Source organism: Pongo pygmaeus, chromosome 18 (assembly GCF_028885625.2).
Source record: "Pongo pygmaeus isolate AG05252 chromosome 18, NHGRI_mPonPyg2-v2.0_pri, whole genome shotgun sequence".
Taxonomy (NCBI): Eukaryota; Metazoa; Chordata; class Mammalia; order Primates; family Hominidae; genus Pongo; species Pongo pygmaeus.
The window spans coordinates 66,465,902-66,485,461 of record NC_072391.2 but is presented as its reverse complement, the minus strand read 5'-3'; the positions used below and the strand labels follow the sequence as shown (position 1 = coordinate 66,485,461).

Sequence of the window (19,560 nt, the reverse complement as noted above, 5' to 3'; positions counted from 1 at the left end):
TTTTAAGTCCTTCTTTGGAAACTGGAATAAAGAGCTAGCTTTCATTAAGTACAAAGAAGTAGTAGTTCCGAGATAACCAGCATGTGTGAGAATCTTTATTTTGACAAATAAGTGCAGTATAAAAAACTTGACCTGAAAATTAAAAAAAAAAAAGCAGGTAAAAATAAATATGTTTACAAATTATTGTAGAAACAATACAAAAGAGGATTTGAATTCTCAATGAGGAAAAACCAAAATGCGTCCAATTGTATAAAGGCTCTTCCCTTGCAAGAAATGGGGATAAAGCTGAAGACCCAGTTTGGTTTTGCTGCTGAAAAATGTACAAAATAACTTAGAAAAACCAGTCGAGGTCAAACGTTGTGAGCCCACTACCTGTACCTGCCTGTTTTTGATTTGAGGAAAGTTGATGACCACATTGCAAGGCAGAGCTGATGGTAGGACAGCCAGGAGAGCCTGTCATCCTACGTTAATCTTCAAGTAAATGCTGAAGAAAATCAAGCCCTTAGCGAAGTCTGAACTCTGCACTTGGCTGACCGGATTTCCTCCATTCTAATGCTCAAAATAGTTCACTTCTTGGCCAGCAGAATGATTGCCTGGATCAGCTGCCTTAGCAAATGTCTGCTGCCTTCCAGCCTTCATGGGTTGGGTCTGATGTCAACCAGCAGTCTTAACAGAAACTCGAGGTCTGTGTGATGTGGCAACTGTTAGCTACACCTGGAAAACCCTTGAGTTCATGGGAGATGAAGGAAAGCACCAGGGTTTGCCCATCTGTGGCTCAGAGCACACCTTGTGTTTTTGTAGGAAGCACTAGGTACACTAGAGGCTTGCCCTCTCGTCTGCTGTCCACCTTAGTGCTGGTTCTGCACGGGTTAGCTGGCCCCTCTGAGAAAGGACATTTGGAGGGCAGGCAAGCAACCCTTAAGTCAAAGGCTTAGTCAGGATCCCAGGTTTTAAACTCAAACGCTGAGAACAGCCTGGATTGCAGGTCACTGGAAAATGGCTTCCCCTCATTCCCCAAAAGCAGCAGAGGGAAAACAGCCAAAAACAGCCTCAGGAGGCATGAGAGAGAAAACAAGAACCTTAGGATGTAGGAACCAGTTTCATCTCCTAGTTTGGTTTCTGGAAAGAAGCAAGCAAATGCAGTGACTGTCACAACTTGGCTGTAAGAATTCCCTGGAGAAGCCACTGAGGAGAATGGATGGTCTCAAAGATAACCATTTTGGATTTGAGAGTTCACTTTGGGAACACTGAAAAGCTTTCCATTGGAGATGATTGTCAAGAACAGTAGCCTGAAAGTCACACATGCTAACCCGGCTGCCAAGAAATCCATCCAAGCAGCTCCAAGATTGTAGCCAATTTGATCAGAGGCTCCTCATATTTCCCATATGTTGTGCTGAGAAGACGCTTGCCTCCTGCTGAAGCTTCTATAAGAGCCGGGGCTCCACCCCAATTGCCACCTTGAAAACCTTACCCATGATGATGAGGGTAGAAGAGGTGACTGCAGTGATACCTCAAAAAATGTGGCTTTGAAGAAAGTGAAGTGAGGAGTGTGTCTTAGCCTCAGATCAGAGCTGAATTTGAGAGGAATTCGAGTATACAGATTAAAATACCCAAGACTTCACTTCTTTTCTGAACATGTTGGGGCTTAATCTTTTTATCTCCCCAGCAGAGATCACAGACAAGCTAAGAACCCATCTAGACGTCTGAGCAATTTCCAGGTGGAACACCCAAGGCCTCTGTATAGCTTATGGCCTCCTTTAGCACCACCACAATCTCTTTGTTCCTTCTGGCAAACTTTCCTTTTTAATGTGCACTTTTAAAAGCAGTTCAGTGCTAACTCCCTGCTGGTTTGGCTCATCCCTGGAATGTTGATGTGGAGTGGGGTATCTCACATAAAGCACCATTCCTGGACCCTGTTTTCTGATGCCCAAAGATCAGGCTTCTGGGCCTTGTATCTCAGGCGCAATCTTATTGCATTGATGACTACTTAGGGGTAGGGTGGGGGTGACATACACTAACCGGCCCAGCTCGCTCAGTAGAAATTCTCCTGCCACCTCTGATTGTGTTCAGATGGGCTGGGAGAACCTCCTTCCGCAGGTTGCCGTCACTCAGGTACCTATCACAAGTTGCCACTGAATGGGACTTACTTGGTTTAGCACACTTCTGAGTGCCCTTTGGAGCCCAGGGGGAGGCTACTGCCTATGTGCAGATGCAAGCAGACAGGCAGTCTGAAAACACAGAATCCCCTGCAGCCCTGCACATGGGGGATCAGTGTTGCCTCCTCTAAACAGGGCTGTCAGGCCATACTACATCACCGTTCTTTGCATTTTAGATTTGTCCTTTGGACCATTAAGAGACTAAAACACAGCACTCCCTCCTCCCTCCCACCCCGTCTTTTCTCTTCCATTCCCCTTCCCTCCCTTACCCATTGCACTTTACCCGCTCTGCTTGGGGGCCATGTCACACCTCAGCAAAAGCCAAGCTGTACTGCTCTGGCTTCTTCCCACATCGCCGGGCGATGATGGCCAGATACAGCATGAGGAGGGCCACCCAGTAGCAGCCATACAGTATAGCCCCGGAGACAAGGAAGGCTAGCTCCGTCTCACTGAACAGGTCCTGGCAATAAGCTGTGTAGGCCAGCCCTCCCAGGAGAACTGCCACCCAGATGGACACAGGGATGAGGCCAATGAAGTTCACCACAATGGTTTTTCGGCCAGAGGTGCCCCAGCCAGACTTGTTGATGGTAGCAATGGCAAAGATCTTGGCCGGCAGAAGGCTGGACATATAGAGGAGGGAGTAGAGGGACATGAAGATCATCTCTGCATTGCCCCGAAGGAAGCAGGCATAGGTGGCCTTGATAATGCCTACCAGCTGCACCGTCAGCAGGAAGAGGAGAATGTTCCAGATGCGGCCCCGGTAGAAAAGCTGTATAACCGTGGCAATGAGGAAGAAGGGGAAGAAACCCGTGACCACTGACTCATAGGTCATCCAGAGGTGGTGCTTATGGAACCACAGAGAGTTGTAGAGCCACTCCCGGAAGTAAGACTTGCTCCAGCGGGTTTGCTGGTTGAGCCACCGGAGGTACTTAGTGGGGGTCTCTGTGAGGCACTTGGAGCGCGCAGTATACTTAGTTCGGTAGCCAAGGCTCAGGACTCGGTTGGTGAGGTGCCGGTCATCCCCGAAGCTGCACTTGCTGCCTAGGAACTTCTGATGGTACCAGTCCTCCAGGAACTGCTGGAGGAGGCTGTTGCGGTACATGCCCAAGGGCCCGCTAATACACTGCACACAACCAAAGTAGGACTGGCAGGCCCGCTCCACGTTGAAGGCCATCCAGTACCGCACGCTGCTCAGGAAGGAAATCCATGAGTCGTACTTGTTGAGGATCTGCAAGGGAATAAAGATGCTGGGCCTCCTAAGGATGCACGTCTGGAGGACAGACATCAGAGACCACGAGGCCTCCTTACCATGGCTTCTGTGGCCCGCTGCTCAGATTCCTGGCCATCGGTTCCTTCGGAGCTGGGAAACCTGAGGCTCAGAGGAGCCAACCACACGCAATCCCTGTCCTCAGCACCAGTTCTGCCTCCCTACTGTGTCATCTTATCTGCAGAGATTTTCCCCACTAAGTGACTAGCAGTCAAAGCCACCTTCAGTCTCAGGAGGCAGCCTGTGGTGGTGGCAGAGAAGGGGGCTTGGGAAGAATGCAAAACACCACCACAACCACCTGTCCTGAGATTTCTGTGGTTGGAAAGTTCTAGGGGACCTGGGATGCTGCTTCAGTATCTCTGGCAGATTGGGCCCCTTATTCTTACCGTATTGACCAGAGCTCTTCAGCCCATCTCCTAAGAGCAAGGGCTTCTCAAGGATCTGACTTTGGAGCTACTTGCTGTACCACCGGCCAAAAAGGAAGTACCTTCTAGGATGCATGGCCTCAAAATACTGTACCCCTCCTGCAGTAGAGACTCTTCTCCATACCTGTTAAGTGACTTCGCCTCATGTGGAAGAGCAAGAAAGGGGTTGGGCAGCAAGGGGGGCGAGCTCTTTGGTGTCAGTGAAAACTGCCAGCGAGGAACCTCCCCCCAGATACTAGGAAGTCAAGACACCCATTTCCCAGGCATATCCAATTGGATTAGGAAAAAGAGTCCAGACCCCTCCCCACAGATATCCCTGGTCTCATCTTACTTGGACATCTCCCCCGACTCCCCCTACTTGGGGATCCTCCTCCAGGACTCGAAGCATCTCGATGGTGCAGGCTGGATCCAGCACAGTGTCAGAGTCGCACACCTGCAGAGGGAGTGTGTTGTCAGCCCATTCTGACCTCAGACCTGCACACCCGCCCCCCACCCCACTGCCAGGGTGCTCACTGCCTGAGAGACATGACCCCTTCACACATGACGCACTTCCAGCCTCTAGTTAAGAGATCTGCGCTACCAGAAGGTGCCAGAAGTAAAATGAAAGTTAGTAAAAGTGTTCAGCTACCAGATTTGACAGCCACTAGGCTAAGAGGGAGAAACCCTGAAGACAGTAGGTGCCAGGTGTGGAAAGAGAGACATGCTTAGCATTGGACGCAAAAAATTGCTCTGGGGTCCTTCGGCAGAAGGGAAACATGTCACTGAAATCAGATGGCAGGCACAGTAGGGTAGCCCAGGACTAACAGGCTACATATGGCCTTAAGTGACCCCACAGAGTTAACCACAGGGGTCCCCGCGTCAGCCTCTGACCCCTTGGACAACCTGCAGCCCACTGGTGGTTACCAGACTACCTACTTGCAGGCATCTCTGTGAGACCAGTAACAAGGCTGCTGGCCTCTGCACCCTCAACAGACTCCCTTGGCCGAGCCTCTCGGACCAGGGCACGGTATGGCTGAGGGCTCCCCCTGGATGCTGCTCTGAATAGGCATGGAAGCTGTAGCAGCTGCCTCCAAGCAGACCCCAGGGCCAACTCTGCCCAGCTCTTGGGAGGCTTATGGCCTGATTCTAACAGGTGGTCTCATTATGAGTTGAACCCAGGCCACTAGTTGCCCTAGTGGCTGACTCCTTTTCTGTTTTCTAAAAAATGAGTGAAGTGGTACAAAGAATCCAGTAAGCATTGGCCAGGAGAACTGGTTTACAGACCTGATTGACTCTGTGGTCACTGTTAGGAGAGCAACGAAGAGATCCACAGATAAACCAAAACCCTGTTCTGTAGAAGCCTAAGATCCTTGTATTAAAGTTGCTGAGTAAGATTCCTGCAGGAAAGGAGGCTGCCTCTGACACCACAACCCCACCCAGCTTTCTCCATGTTGGAAGACAGGGTGGCCACAGATAAGCAGTAGAAGGCTAAGGGGGAATCAGAACAGCCTCAGCACCAGGCTGAGTCCCTCATATGTGCTTCTTCCCATCTCCCCGCCAGACTTGCAGAGCCTCCTCCACTTACAGGCCAAGACTCCCAGCACTGCTGCTGTTGCTGTTGGTCTCACTGCTCCTCCCTGCCCCTGCCCTAGCCCATTTTTTATATGCTGCTTTGCTTCCTTCAGTCCAGGGATGTCTTTCTAACTGAGCAAGGTTAGGGGAAGAAGAGCTCTCGTGCTGCCTGGGTTTCCCCACTGGCTGGGGCAGAGTTCTGCCTAGGAGGGAGAGACACCTCCACAGCAGGCGGTTAGAAGACAGGCTGAGATCCAGCAAGCGCTCACTGGCTCTGGCCCAGGGCGACTTTATGTAGTGATCCCAGGGCCGTAAAGAGACAGCTCAGGTGTGTGAGCCTGTTTGCTGATCCACCAGAACCCAGATGGCCAGGAAAGGGAGACGGCAGGGTGGGGTGGGGGTGAGATCCTATGCTTGAAGGGAATAGATGACAAAGTCACTGTGGCTTGAGCCTGTGCCAGGGCTCAAGGGCTTTTCCCTAAGCATTTGGGTCCCCAGGAAAGTTTCACAAGGTCCCACGACCCCAAGTGAACTGCAGTCAAACAGCCTGCTAAGCTCTCCTCACTCCCTCCATGACTGAGGAGGTCCTGGGCCTAGGAAGCCAGAAAAAGATAAACATCAACCCTCATGCAGAGACAACTGTCAAAAAAAGCCAGACACGCAATCTGAGTGAGCTAATTTTAGGTGGGTACACCAGAGAAAACTTAAATCGTATTAGAGGACTCAAAATGCTGTCAGCAGACTGAGTTGGTACACAGGTGGGCTGGCAGCACAGCCACTGCGCCTTCAAGCACTGATCAAGTGATGGGCAGCACCCTGCTCTGGCAGGCGTGGAGGTCAGAGAACAGAGTCAGGAAGAGAGGCAGCGTGGATGCCATCAAGAATCCTGGCCTAGGCCAGGCGCGGTGGCTCACGCCTGTAATCCTAGCACTTTGGGAGGCCAAGGTGGGTGGGTCAGCTGAGGTCAGGAGTTCAAGACCAGCCTGACCAACATGGAGAAACCCTGTCCCTAACTAAAAATACAAAAAGTAGCTGGGTGTTGTGGTGCACGCCTGTAATCCCAGCTACTCTACTCAGGAGGCTGAGGCAGGAGAATCACTTAAACTTGGGAGGCAGAGGTTGCAGTGAGCCGAGATTGTGCCACTGCACTCCAGCCTGGGCGACAGAGTAAAACGGTCTCAAAAAAAAAAAAAAAAAAAAATCCTGGCCTAGAAATCCAGGGTCCTAGGATTTCTACTTTGTACTGAAAGATGTGGTCTTTAATCTTTTCAACTCTTGAGTTTTTTTTATTTGAAGATGGAAACCATATCAACCTAATACAATTTCCAGGCTTATGTCAGTGATTGCTTTGACCAAAGCCGGGCAGGGTTTAATCAGGGTCCTGCCCCTGCCGATGCTCCTACAAAATGAAGCTAGTCGTTCGCACCTGTGTCTCTCACCTCCCAGACATGACTTCGACACTAGGAAGAATGGGACTTTTTGGCCATAACTAGAATATTTTGAGTGTTTTTGAGGATGGTTTCTTTTGCTCTTCACCACGCTTTCTTATGAAGAGGTTCAGCCCCACATTGCCATTGCTGAGGCAGTGCCTGCATCACAGGTAAGAGAAGACTTGAGACAGACGGCCTGAGCGCAAATCCCAGCTCTGCACCCTACTAGCAGTGGGACATTAGGCAAGTTACTTAGCTTCTCTGTGCTTTGCTTTCACCTTCTATGAGTGGAGATAATAGTACTTCTCCCTGGGAGTGTTAAGAGGATTAAAAGGACTAACATGGAGCTGGGTGCAGTGGCGCATGTGCCTGTAATCGCGGCTACTAGGGAGGATGAGGTAGGAGGACTGCCCAAGGCCAGGAGTTCGAGGCTATAGTGCATATTGATCATGCCTTTAAATAGCCATTGCACTCCAGCCTGGGCAACATAGTGAGACCCTTTGTCTTTAAAAAATAATAATAATAAGGCCGGGTGTGGTGGCTCATGCCTTATTCCCCGGGAGCCATTCTCCTGCCTCAGCCTCCCGAGTAGCTGGGACTACAGGCACCCACCACCACGCCCGGCTAATTTTTTGTATTTTTAGTAGAGACGGGGTTTCCCCGTGTTAGCCAGGATGGTCTCGATCTCCTGACCTGGTGATCCACCTGCCTCGGCCTCCCAAAGTGCTGGGATTACAGGCGTGAGCCACCACACCCGGCCACCTTGTTGCCTTCTTAAGTGCAGAGGTGTGTGCACAACCCAAGGGACCTAGACCGGACCTCAGATTCTTGGCGGAGAGTTTGCCAGGCCGTCCAGACTCATCCCCATGTACACATGCTCCTAGGGAGACGCCCTTACCTGGATGTAGTCCACCGAATCGCCGAGGGCCTTGAAGGCCGTGTACATGACCTCGCGCTTGCCTCCCCACTTCTGCATGATGCACGAGAAGGTGCTGGCCCGCACCACGTCCCGCACACGGTCCATGCCCTCCTGCAGGCTGGCCTCCGTCTCACCCTCGCCTGCTTCATGGAAGTTGCTGCGCCAAACAAAGAAGCCGGCCTGCTCGGTGCCGCCCAGCACCTCATGGAAGATATCCAGCATGTAGGCGTCCTCCTGGCGGTTGCCATCCACCACCATGACCACCTTGAGGTCAGGGAAGGAGATGCGCTGGGCCGAGCGCAGGCACTTGCGCAAGTAGTCAGGGTCCTCCTGGTATGCGGCAATGCACAGGGCCACCGAGCCCCGCCGCGGGGAGGGCAGCTTCAGGACCTGGCCAGCACGCCGCATGCGCCGGTGCTCCAGGAAGGCAAACAGGCTCTGAATGAGCAGGTGCAGGCCCAGGATGGCGCCGTACAGGCCGAAGGACAGGTAGTGCTTTTCCGTGTGGATGAACTGGTAGCCCGTCACATAGGCTGCCAGGATGCCACCCAGCACTGCCAGGGCAAACAGGCTGGTGCCCACCACACGCAGGGCTGTCGTCAGCTGCACCGGCATCTGGCAAGAGAAGGCAGGAGATGGAGGGTCAGGCAGGAGGCAGCATTTCCAGTCCGTGGGAGCATGGGCGTTCTCTGTTACTAGTGGACATGACCCACTAATCAAAACCATTACCGCTTACTGAGCATAAGACTTGGTAGACTCAGAAGCCAGACTACTGGGGTTCAGATCCCAGCTCTCCCACTTGATGTCTGTGCCCCCTTAGTCACGTCATCTGTAAAATGTGGGTTGCAGGACTAACCTCAAGGCATCTTTGAGGGTTAAATGGGTGACACATACAAAGCCCTTAGTGTGGCACTGGGGTAGACAAGCCAAGGCCCAGAGGGTCACGTGACAGCTGGCTGGTGGGTGGCAGAACTGGGCTCTACCTGGCCCAAAGCACTGAAGAAGTAAGCTTCAAGGGGGTGAGCCTGAGGCAGCTCTGGGCACCTGAGGGCCAGGGAGGCAGCCAGTGGCTTAAGAGCTTCCCCCTACCCTGCACCCACTCCTGGAGGGGATATTCACCAGTAAAGTGCAGCCACCAAGAAGAAAGTGCAGGAGCAAAAGAAACAGCAAACAAAGGGGCATTGGGAAAAAACAGCAGCTTCCCTTTCTCAAGACAGTTATTAGTCAGAGAAACTTTCCCTGTGTCCTCCACTTTCTCACCTTTTACTTGAGAGGCAGGAAAGAAACGGAAAGCAGGGGGAGAGGCAGACCCGGAAATGCAAGCTGGTGAGTGGACAGCCTCCTAGAGCCCAGGGCTGAAGAGCGCACAGGGAACTGCAGCCACCACTGCAGCAGCCTCCACGGTGGCTGCCTGGGCATCCCATCCGCTTGGTCCTAGTGCCCGTGCAGCATGCGTCTCTGTGCACGTCGCCCTGCCTAGCCACTCCTGGAAACAATGCCTGGTTTCCATTTGCAACTAAGTCAGGGCTCCTAACATCTGCCCTGTTGGAAACAGCTGTATTTTATAAGAAGAGCCCAGGACTTGGCACTAGAGAATTGGGTTTAAGACAGCACTTCTGCCTCCTGGCTGCCTGACCTTGCCCCAGTTCTCTGAGACTTGGTCTCCCCATAGTACAATGGGAGTTCTAACGGATTCCTGCCTCATGTCTCAGGTAAGTCATTTCCCTAAAAATGGAAACACTTCCGGCCCGAAGAGCTACCCTAGTGGTGAGGCTGACTGTGGTTTCCTCCAGAGCAGGTGGGGAGGGGGATGTGAGGGAGAGGAAAGAAGAGGTGACAAGGATGGCTGCCGGCCTTCCCATTCTGACCCACACTATCTCCTCTCTGCCACCTGCCTGATCTAGAGAACCCCATGTTCACTGAGGTCTACAGACAATGATGCCTCACTTCCAAGCTTGCTCCAACTCTAGGTCTCAGGAAACAGAGCCCCCAAAACAAACACACTTTCCTGTCGGGACGCCTCTCACATAGAAGGGGCGAAGAACACGCAGTCACTGCCTAAATCGACCTGAGACTCTGGCACTAGCAGCCTTCCAGCAGCGTTGGCCAGGAAAGAGCTGCTGGCAGCCTAGCCTCTCCGGGAAGCGCGGCCTCCGGGCACTCTGCCCCACCGTCCCGGGGAGCCTGCCGTGTGCTTCCTTCACAGGACTCCCAGCCCTCCCTGTTTCCACCCTACAGCTCGCGCCTGCGGCCCAGGAGCGCCCCCATTCCCCTCCGGAGCTTACATGCTGAAGGGGCGCGGCGGGACCCCCCTGCCTGCCTGCGCTCTGGGTAGGGGAAGGGGGCGCCAAGGCCAGCCCGGCCACCTGGGCGCTGGCGCCCCGCCTCGGTGCAGTGCCGGAGGCGGCGCCCACCAGGTCAAAGCAGCCGCGAACGCACTCGCCACGCTTCTCATCCCCGCTCGAGCCTCGCCTCTTGGCAAAGGCAGCGCCGGCCACACCCACGTGCCGGTTTCCCACGACCCAACCGGGAAGGAACGGAAAACCCAAGGAATCCCAGTCGGACCAGGCCCTGCTCTTCCCGGAACCCCAGCTACCTTGGCAAAGTGTGCCTGTAGACAAAGGCGCATCCCCGGTGTCGCCGGCCCTCTCCTTCCCTGGGCGGGACCCTTCCCCCGCAGGAATTAGAGGCATTACCCAGGTTACTACCCCCACCCCCAAATAGAGGCCCCCAAAATGTCCCTCAATCAGATACCCCACGTGCAATCAGGCGCTGGTGCAGGCTGTGGTCGAGGTTCTCCTGCCCAGACCTGGGGCGGGGGACTGTGTCACCCCAAGCCGGCAGAGGCTGTGGGGTGATCCTACAGCCTGGACCGCCTTCTCCTCATGCCCTTCGCTCATCCACGGGGGCCCAGCCCAGGCAAACTAACGCGCACTCGGCTTTCAAGGGCACAAGGTTGGGGGCGCTCTCAAGTCCGGCTCCCAGGACTACGGAAGGAGAACCCCCAGTCAAGGACGCACGCTTCTCCATCAAGCCTCCGAAACTTTGAGGGGCTGCTGGTGTGCAGCGTCTCTCCCGCTGACAGGTGCGCCCCGCGACAGGGCCACACGCAACGGCATGGAAACTTGTGCGCCCAGCGGGGCTCCTCCTCTTGTGCCCGGCCGCCCTCCGGGCCCCTCCAGGCCGGCCAGGGGAGGGGAGCCCACTCCCCCGGACACGTGCTGCCGCGGCCCGGCCAACCCGCAGGAACGTGGGCGCCTGGTACCTTGGTGCCCGGACAGGTGCGAACCCCCGGGAGGTCGTAGAAGGTGCGGGGGAGGGGTACCCCAACCAGCCTGGAGCCCCGCACCGGCGTCCGCCTCCTAATTCATTCACAAAACAGGAGCCGCCGGGGAGGAGGGAGGCGAGGCTGGAGGAGGAGAGGATGCAGGAAGAAAGGGAGGAGGGGTCAGTGGGGAGGGGGCTGCAGGAACGGCCGCCGGGAAGCCCGGGGCTGCCGCCGCCCCCAACCCGCCTCCCCGCGCCGGACGCGGCGCCCTCAGGGCTGGGAGCTCGGCGAGAGGCACCCCTGCCGCCCGGCGCGCCCCGGCCTCGGCGCAGCCCCGCGCGGCCCGCCCCTCCTGGGTGCCGGCCGGCCCGCGCTCACCGTGCCGCCGGCTGCCGCGCTCCGGAGCTCAGCAGGCCCGTGGCGGCTCCATGCCCCTCCTCCCGCGCCGCCGCGCGCTCCGACTGCCGCCTGCCCAGCCGAGCCGCCCTTAAGTACCCGGCGCGTGCCCGCCAGGAGAGGCACCTCCCCCGGCCCTGGGGCCGGGAAAGTTGACCAGAGTGGGAGGGCCCCCGAGGGCGCACCCCCGACCCCGCGCGGTCCCAGGGAGCGCCAGGAGCCACCGCTCGGCAGGGACGCCTAGTCCCGGGTGGACGCGGCTCCGGCTCGCAAGACTCGCAGCCCCTGCGCCCTCTCCGAAGCTGGGTCCCCCGAGTGGGGCCGAAGGCCGCGCGGCTCCGCAATCGCCCTGGGACCAGCTGCCAAGGCGAGACGGTCATTGGGCTCAACCTAGAACCTGAAGCGTCGTTAACTTTCTAGATACCACGCAGGGACTTCCAAAATTGTTACTCTCCCTCCCCGCCCCCACGCCCCGCTCTCTAACCCGCAAAACCTACTCACCCTGCAAGGAAGGCGAGCTGAGAGCACTCTTCCCCGACTTCTGCACGCGAAGGGGCAGTTCGCTGTCTAGGGGGCTCCCTAAAGCCAAGGCAGCAAAACCTTCCTGCTGGCAAGAAAGAGGCGCAGAAGAGAATTGTCAAATGTAAAAAGGCTGGTCAAAGAAGGTGTTAACAATTGTGACAGCTTAGCTTTGAATTCCGCAGTGGGGCGCTGATGACTTTAAGGCGGTTTGCAAAAGCTGCAAATGGTTTTGTAGGAACCTTGGAGGTTCCGGTGTCTTAAAGCCAAAACAATTCCTCCTCTTCTTTTTCACACCTTTATTTCCGACATCCATGATCTCCTAAATTCCCAACTGACCTCATCGCCAGTAGTTTTCAGGTCCCTAAGAGATGGTGCTAGACTCGAGTAAAGTGAGATGAAGTGAGTTGGGGTGCGCTGGGGTGAGGTGAGATGGAGGAGGGGGGAGAGTTGCTAGCAGAGACAAGAAGTTTAGAACCAGCTGAAGGCGCTGAGTTTTTACAGCTCAGGAAAACTTGAAGATAAATTATAATTAATAACTAGTTTTTAAAAAATGAGTGGCCGGGCGCCGTGGCTCAAGCCTATAATCTCAGCACTTTCGCCATTACGGGCACCATGCCTATAATCCCAGCTACTCGGGAGGCTGAGGCAGGAGAATCACTTGAACCCCGGAGGTGGAGGTTGCAGTGAGCTGAAATCGCACCACTGCACTCCAGCTTGGGCAGCAGAGCGAGACTCCGTCTCAAAAAAAAAAACAAAAACAGAGTTTACCTGTTTTCCAAATACACCTGATATAATTTCTATCACTTCTTCCCAAGCTGCAACAAATTTATAGGCACCTGAGCTGCAGTCTATAAACTTCTCCTCTCGGAAGTTTTAGGGGCTCAGGGACTTGCCTGCCCACCATTGCTCAGTCTGGGCCGCAGAGCTCACACCTCAGGCCCCGCAGGCAAGCAAAGACCCCAGGCACACCTACTCCACACAATCCCATCTTACATTATTGGCCAGGCACAGTGGCTCACACCTGTAGTCCCAGCACTTTGGGAGGCTGAAGATGGAGGATCGCTTGAGGCCAGGAGTTCAAGACCAGCTTGGGCAACAAAGCGAGACTTCCCCCGTCTCTACAAAAATTAAAATTAAAAAATTAGCCAGGGCCGGGTGCAGGCTCGCGCCTGTAATCCCAACACTCTAGGAGGCCGAGGTGGGCGGATCACGAGGTCAGAAGTTAGAGACCAGCCTGGCTAATATGGTGAAACCCTATCTCTACTAAAAAATACAAAAATTAGCCAGGCATGGTGGCACGTGCCTGTAGTCCCAGTCACTGGGAAGGTTGAGGCAGAAGAATCGCTTAAACCCAGGAAACGGAGGTTGCAGTGGGCCAAGACTGTGCCACTGCACTCCAGCCTGGGCGACAGAGTGAGACTCCATCTCAAAAAATAAAAATAAAAAAAAAGAAAAAGAAAAGAAAAGAAAAAAAACATTAGCCAGGCATGGTGGAGTGCGCCTGTAGTCCCAGCTACTAGGGAGGCTGAGGCAGGAGAATTGCTTGAGCCCAGGAGGTCAAGACAGCAGTGAGCTATGATCAAACCACTACACGCCAGCCTGGGTGACAGAACAAGACCCTGTCTCAAAAACAAATTCCTGGACTCCAGCAGCCCTTCCACCTCAGCCTCCCTAGGAGCTAGTCCTATAGGCATGCTATCCAGCCCAGCTGCCAATGTGTTTTGAACTTCAGATGGCCTGAGGGGCCCTACCAGAGCCATTCCTACTTACACAAAGATGGAGAAGAAGCCTTAGGTTGGTGGAGGGGAGGACTCTGGAGTCTGCCAGTAAGCCCCAGTGTCTTCATCCCAGAGATGGGATTGCTAGGTGGACTGATAGGAAGTTTGAAGAGATTGGCTAAGGGTAAGCGCTCAGTAAGTGTTAGTTAACCAGACAGCAGCATCCTTTGCCCATGCCATGGGTTCTACATGGCCATCCCTCTAGAGCACTCAGTGACAGCAAGTTCAAGGATCAGTGTTTGAATAAAAGAAAACTGCCTGGCTGGGTGTGGTGGCTCATACCTGTAATCCCAGCACTTTGGGAGGCTGAGGCGGGTGGATCACCTGAGTTTGGGAGTTCGAGACCAGCCTGGCCAACATGGTGAAACCCCATCTCTACTAAAAATACAAAAAATTATCCGGGCGTGGTGGCAGGCGCCTGTAATCCCAGCTACCCAGGAGGCTGAGGCAGGAGAATCACTTGAACCCAGGAAGCAGAGGTTGCAGTGAGCCGAGATCGTGCCACTGCATTCCAGCCTAGGCAACAAGAGGGAAACTCCATCCAAAAGAAAGAAAGAAAGAAAAATGTCTTGTCTCTCTTGCATTATGAACCCCGGAGCCCTGGGCTACCTCCTGCACACCCAGAGGCATCACAGACCCCTGGAGTTGCTGCAGACGAGGATATCTCTGATCCTTCCTCCTTCCCAGATTTGCAATCTGCAACATCAGAGAAAATAAGCAGGGGCTTGGCAAGGGCAAAAATGAGTGCATCAGCCTGGTAGAGAGCAAACACTCTGTTTAGAGGCTCATCTCCCTGTGGAGGGAGGGCCTCATGTGCCAGGTGCTCTGTTGTCAAGAGAAGCCAGAAATCCAGATTTTGTACGTGAAATCTCCTAATTTTTTTAAGCATTGGTAATTCAAATGTTGAAGGAAACACACACACACACACACACACACACACACACACATACACACACACATACACACACACACACACACACACACACACACACACACACACACACACTCCCCGCAGGCCAGACATAATGTGTCTGAGTCATATCCAGCCAACTGGCTGCTTGTAAGTGACCTGTTTAGAAGCCCAAGGAATGGAGAAGCCAGTTTGGAAGGATCCCTTCTGTCCTCACTCAGCAGCAACATGACTTCTCTGGGTGCAAGTTTGTCTCCCTGGGGCTGGGCCAGGACCATCTCATGCCTAGTTAGTTTCTCAGACTCCAACTATGTCCCAAGGCTTATTGCCCTTCTCATGCCGCCAGCTCCACGGAGTTTTCCAGGTGGTGGGGCTGGTTCAGCACAACCTCACGAGTGCATTAAAACCTCCTAAACCAACAGTGGGTCCAGATAGAACCTCATGAGGACAACAAACACACTGCCCATACCAATTAATTGGCTTTGCCCCCTAAATGGCCTGCCCTAGGGAGCACTCTCTTTTTTTCTGATCTGCAGGGCCAGGGACCTGGTGTTATCAGGCAGATAAGAGAGTCTTTACCTTTATGGCAGTCTATGCCAGGGAGGATTTGCCTGTAATTAGCATCCAGTTTGTGGTGTCCTATTTGCATTCATCCCTTCACGGGGAGGTGGGGAGGGGTTTCTTTAAGGGGCTGCTACAATCAAGCTCGAGTTTATCTCTGCTTACCACTGGGGATTTAGAAATAGGGCTAATTCCACACCCAATCACTTAAAAACATGAATTCAGATGTTGCTGAATTGGCTTTTCCACAGGTTCCAGAGGATAAGCCTTCCTATTTGGCTCAGTAGTAGAAGATTCACGCTGCACTTACAACACTCATTTAACAAACGCTGAAGCCCTGCTCTGAGTAGAGAACAGTGCTTTGGCACCTGGAGATCTAGGGCTGGTCCCTGCCATCTAGAACGTTACCCATTTTGAAGACAAATGTGCTTGAGAGTACAAGTATAGGCCGGGCACAGTGGCTCACGCCTGTAATTCCAACACTTTGGGAAGCCGAGGCAGGTGGATCACGAGGTCAGGAGTTTAAGACCAGCCTGGCCAACATGGTGAAACCCCGTTTCCACTAAAGATACAAAAAATTAGCCAGGTGTGGCAGCGTGCGCCTGTAATCCCAGCTACTTAGGAGGCTGAGGCAGGAGAATCGTTTGAACCCGGGAAGCGGAGGTTGCAGTGAGCCAAGATCGAGCCACTGCACTCCAGCCTGGGCGACAGGGCGAGACCCCGTCTCAAAAAACAAACAAAAAAAAGAGTATAAGTATAAACTCTACAAGGCAGTTTATAATTAAATATTGATGAGAGAATCCAATGTGAAGAGTTTGAGGATTTCAGGAAAGGTCTCTGTGAGCTGGAACTGGCTGGGCAGAGTTTCATGGGGAACCTGAGCTGCTATGTAGAAAGGGAAGAACATTTTAGGTAGGAAGGATGGCTTAAGTACAAAGCCAGGTGTAGGAATGGGGGACATGTGTTTAGAGGACGGCCAAGAGAGCCCAGGGTGGAAGAAGAAATCTACACTAAAGTTCCACCAGCCTGCCCAACATGGTGAAACCCGTCTCTACCAGAAACACAAAAATTAGCCAAGCGTGGTGGCACATGCCTGTAATCCCAGCTATTCAAGAGGCTAAGGCACGAGAATCCCTTGAACCCGGGAGGCGGAGGTTGCACTGAGCTGAGATCGTACCACTGCACTCCAGCCTGGGTGACAGAGTAAGACTTTGCCTCAAAATAAAAAATAAAAAAAAAAATAAATGAGCTTCCAGCAGGGCCTGTTCCAGCAGGGCCTGCTGTGTAGGAAGTGCCTGTTACCCTCTAGCTGCTGTGAGGAGGAGGATGCTAGGGCCGGAGCGGAGGACCTGGAGTGACCAAATAAGGAGTTTGAATTGTATCCAGTAGGTTATGGAGAATTACCGAACATGTTTGAGCAAGATAAGAGTAGATTGCAAGTACTGTTTGGGGAAGGTTGGGCTGGCAGCATTTTGGGGTAAGGACTAGGAATGGGGTATGGGAGATCTGTTAGGAGGCAGATGGAACAATAAAAGGCTGAGGAGAAGCCGCGATGAGAAGTGTGGGTGCTGCCTTCTGGAGGTGGAGGTAAGCGCAGGCAGTGACAAGGAGTAATCCTAAATGAGTGCCTTGCACGCCAGGAATAATCCTCCAACACTGGAGGCATAACCAAGAGAAAAGTACTCGACAGTGCGGAGAGTTCAAGGGGCCTTTCTCAAAGCTTTGGCAGGTTGGAGGTAACTGAAGCTGACAGTTCCACAAAGATTTCACCTTTCAATGAAATTTCAAATCCAAACTCACGAAATGCTCAAATATCCTGCACTCGTAACCTCTTTGTCATCACCAGTGCCGGAAGCTGCAGAGCAACCTTGCCAGGACCCAGGTGCTCCATCGTCCCACTGTTCTGCTCCGCTGTCTCCTAGTGAGTGGCTTGAGCAGGGGAGGCGGGAGGAGGGGCATCCGAGCTCTATAGGCTGCCCCCTCACCCTCTGCCCTTACGCTTCACTGCTCCTCCCTGGCATCCAGCCCATCACTTCCAGCAAAGCAAAACAGAATGGAGGATGGCAGCCAAGCTACCCAGGCTGCCTCCAACCCTCCAAGTTTCATCCCCATTCACTTTCCCTGGGCTGACCACCATGAAAACCTCTTGAAGCTAAGGAGGGCGAACTGAAAATGGCTCCTGAATCGTAGCAGGTTATGTTCCCACAGCTGCCCAAACAGGGCTTTCTCTTCAAGGCGGCTTCAGCTGCAATGCTAGTTAATACATAATTCAAAGTGGAAAGTGTGTGCCTTGACTACAGCAAGGCAGCTACCACCAAACAAAGTTATTCTTTCATAACTTTCCCCTCTTACTGACAAGCACTATGTAATCAGGACCATTTCCAGGTGCTATGTTTGAAGAAGCAGGCTTAAGGACTTTCCTGTGCTGCCGTTAGAATGGTTCGATTTTAACTCCAGTCTCTCTCTCCTTTGATGGAAGAATCGTTTCATTTCAAATTAAGGGGCCTCTGCTCTGCTGGAGGCAAAGCGGTCAGCCCCTGCTAAGGGGCCAGGTTCTTTTATGCTGGCTTGAAGGTCAGGATTAGGAGGGGCACACTAGACCGATAACCGAATATCAAATCAGACCTGGAGATGCTTTTCTCAGAATCCTAAACAGAAAAAGCTCTTCCCAGCCATCTTTCTTTTCTTTCCTTCCCCTAGGTGAGTGTAGAAAAAAAAAACAAAAAACCCAGAAGGCAATTTTCAACACTTATCTATCTTTTTAGTGGAATATTGTGCAGCTACTAAAAAACATATTCATGAGGACAATGGAGGAATACTCCAGACACCTATGATGCAGTGTTAAGTAATGAACAGGAGACACAATTGTTATGTATGCATACCTGCATTTATGTTGTTGTTTTCTTTAAAATCGTATGAATTAGGCTGGGCGCGGTCATGAGGTCAGCAGATCCAGATCATCCTGGCCAATATGGTGAAACCCCACCTCTACTAAAAATACAAAAATTAGCTGGGCATGGTGGTGTGCACCTGTAGTCCCAGCTACTCGGGAGGCTGAGGCAGTAGAATCGCTTGAACCCGGGAGGCAGAGGTTGCAGTGAGCTGAGATCGTGCCACTGCGCTCCAACCTGGCGACAGAGCAAGACACCATCTAAAAAAAAAATGAATTAAAGGCAGGTGAGAAGTTCACCCAAATATCAAGGTCAGATTTGATCATTAAGATCAGGTTTGGCCAGGCACGGTGGCTCACGCCTGTAATCCCAGCACTTTGGGAGGCTGAGGCGGGTGGATCACGAGGTCAGGAGATCGAGACCATCCTGGCTAACATGGTGAAACCCCGTCTCTACTAAATATACAAAAAATTAGCCGGGCGTAGTGGCGGGCGCCTGTATTCCCAGCTACTCGGGAGGCTGAGGCAGGAGAATGGCATGAACCCGGGAGGCGGAGCTTGCAGTGAGCCGAGATTGCGCCATTGCACTCCAGCCTGGGCGACAGGGCGAGACTCTGTCTCAAAAAAAAAAAAAAAAAGATCAGGTTCAGTCTGGGCGCAGTGGCTCACACCTGTAATCCCACTTTGGGAGGCAGAGGCAGGCAGATCACCTGAGGTCGGAAGTTCGAGACCAGCCTGACCAACATGGAGAAACCCTGTCTCTAATAAAAATAAAAAATTAGCTGGGCATGGTGGCGCATGCCTGTAATCCCAGCTACTCTGGAGGCTGAGGCAGGAGAATCTCTTGAACCTGGGAGACGGAGGTTGTGGTGAGCCGAGATTGTGCCACTGCACTCCAGTCTGGGCAACAAGAGCGAAACTAAAAAATAAATAAATAAATAAATCAGGTTTGATAATATATTAATAGGTTTGATATTAAAATCAAGTGGTAGAACAATGGATTTTTTTTTCTCTGAAATTTCTATTAATAAGTAAAACAATTTTGTAATAAAAAGGTATTTTAAGGCCAGGCACAGTGCCATGTGCCTGTCATCCCAGCTACTCAGGAGGCTGAAGTGGGAGGATTGCCTGAGTCCAGGAGTTTGAGATCAGCCTGGACAACATAGAGAGACCCCATGTTGTAAAAAAAAATGCAGATAAATTCTGAGTTCACAGGATTTCCTTTTTTTTTTTTTTCTTTTGAGACGGAGTCTTGCTCTGTCTCCCAGGCTGGAGTGCAGTGGCGCCATCTCGGCTCACTGCAAACTCTGCCTCCCGGGTTCACGCCATTCTCCTGCCTCAGCCTCCTGAGTAGCTTGGACTACAGGCGCCCACCACCACGCCCAGCTAATTTTTTGTATTTTTAGTAGAGACAGGGTTTCACCGTGGTCTCGATCTCCTGACCTCGTGATCCTCCCGCCTCGGCCTCCCAAAGTGCTGGGATTACA

The 19,560-nt window shown here is 52.8% G+C and overlaps 1 protein-coding gene across 5 annotated transcripts; it reads right to left on the bottom strand.

The window, feature by feature from the left end:
• Positions 1-82: 82 nt before the first annotated feature.
• HAS3 (hyaluronan synthase 3) lies at positions 83-18,326 on the bottom strand. Of its 5 annotated transcripts, none has more exons than XM_054454122.2 (5): positions 18,066-18,326; positions 11,914-12,019; positions 7,728-8,363; positions 4,180-4,281; positions 83-3,384 (listed from the first exon to the last, which is right to left on the bottom strand). In XM_054454122.2, the coding sequence occupies exons 3-5, from the start codon at positions 8,361-8,363 to the stop codon at positions 2,461-2,463; spliced, it is 1,662 nt and encodes a 553-aa protein (XP_054310097.1). In that variant the 5' UTR covers positions 11,914-12,019; positions 18,066-18,326; the 3' UTR covers positions 83-2,460. The 5 variants fall into 5 exon arrangements, with proteins under 5 accessions (XP_054310097.1, XP_063510549.1, XP_054310098.1 ...); XM_063654479.1 differs by having other exon boundaries at positions 11,914-12,016; XM_054454123.1 differs by lacking the exons at positions 11,914-12,019; positions 18,066-18,326 and adding exons at positions 11,014-11,157; positions 11,395-11,477.
• Between the last annotated feature and the right edge of the window lie 1,234 nt (positions 18,327-19,560).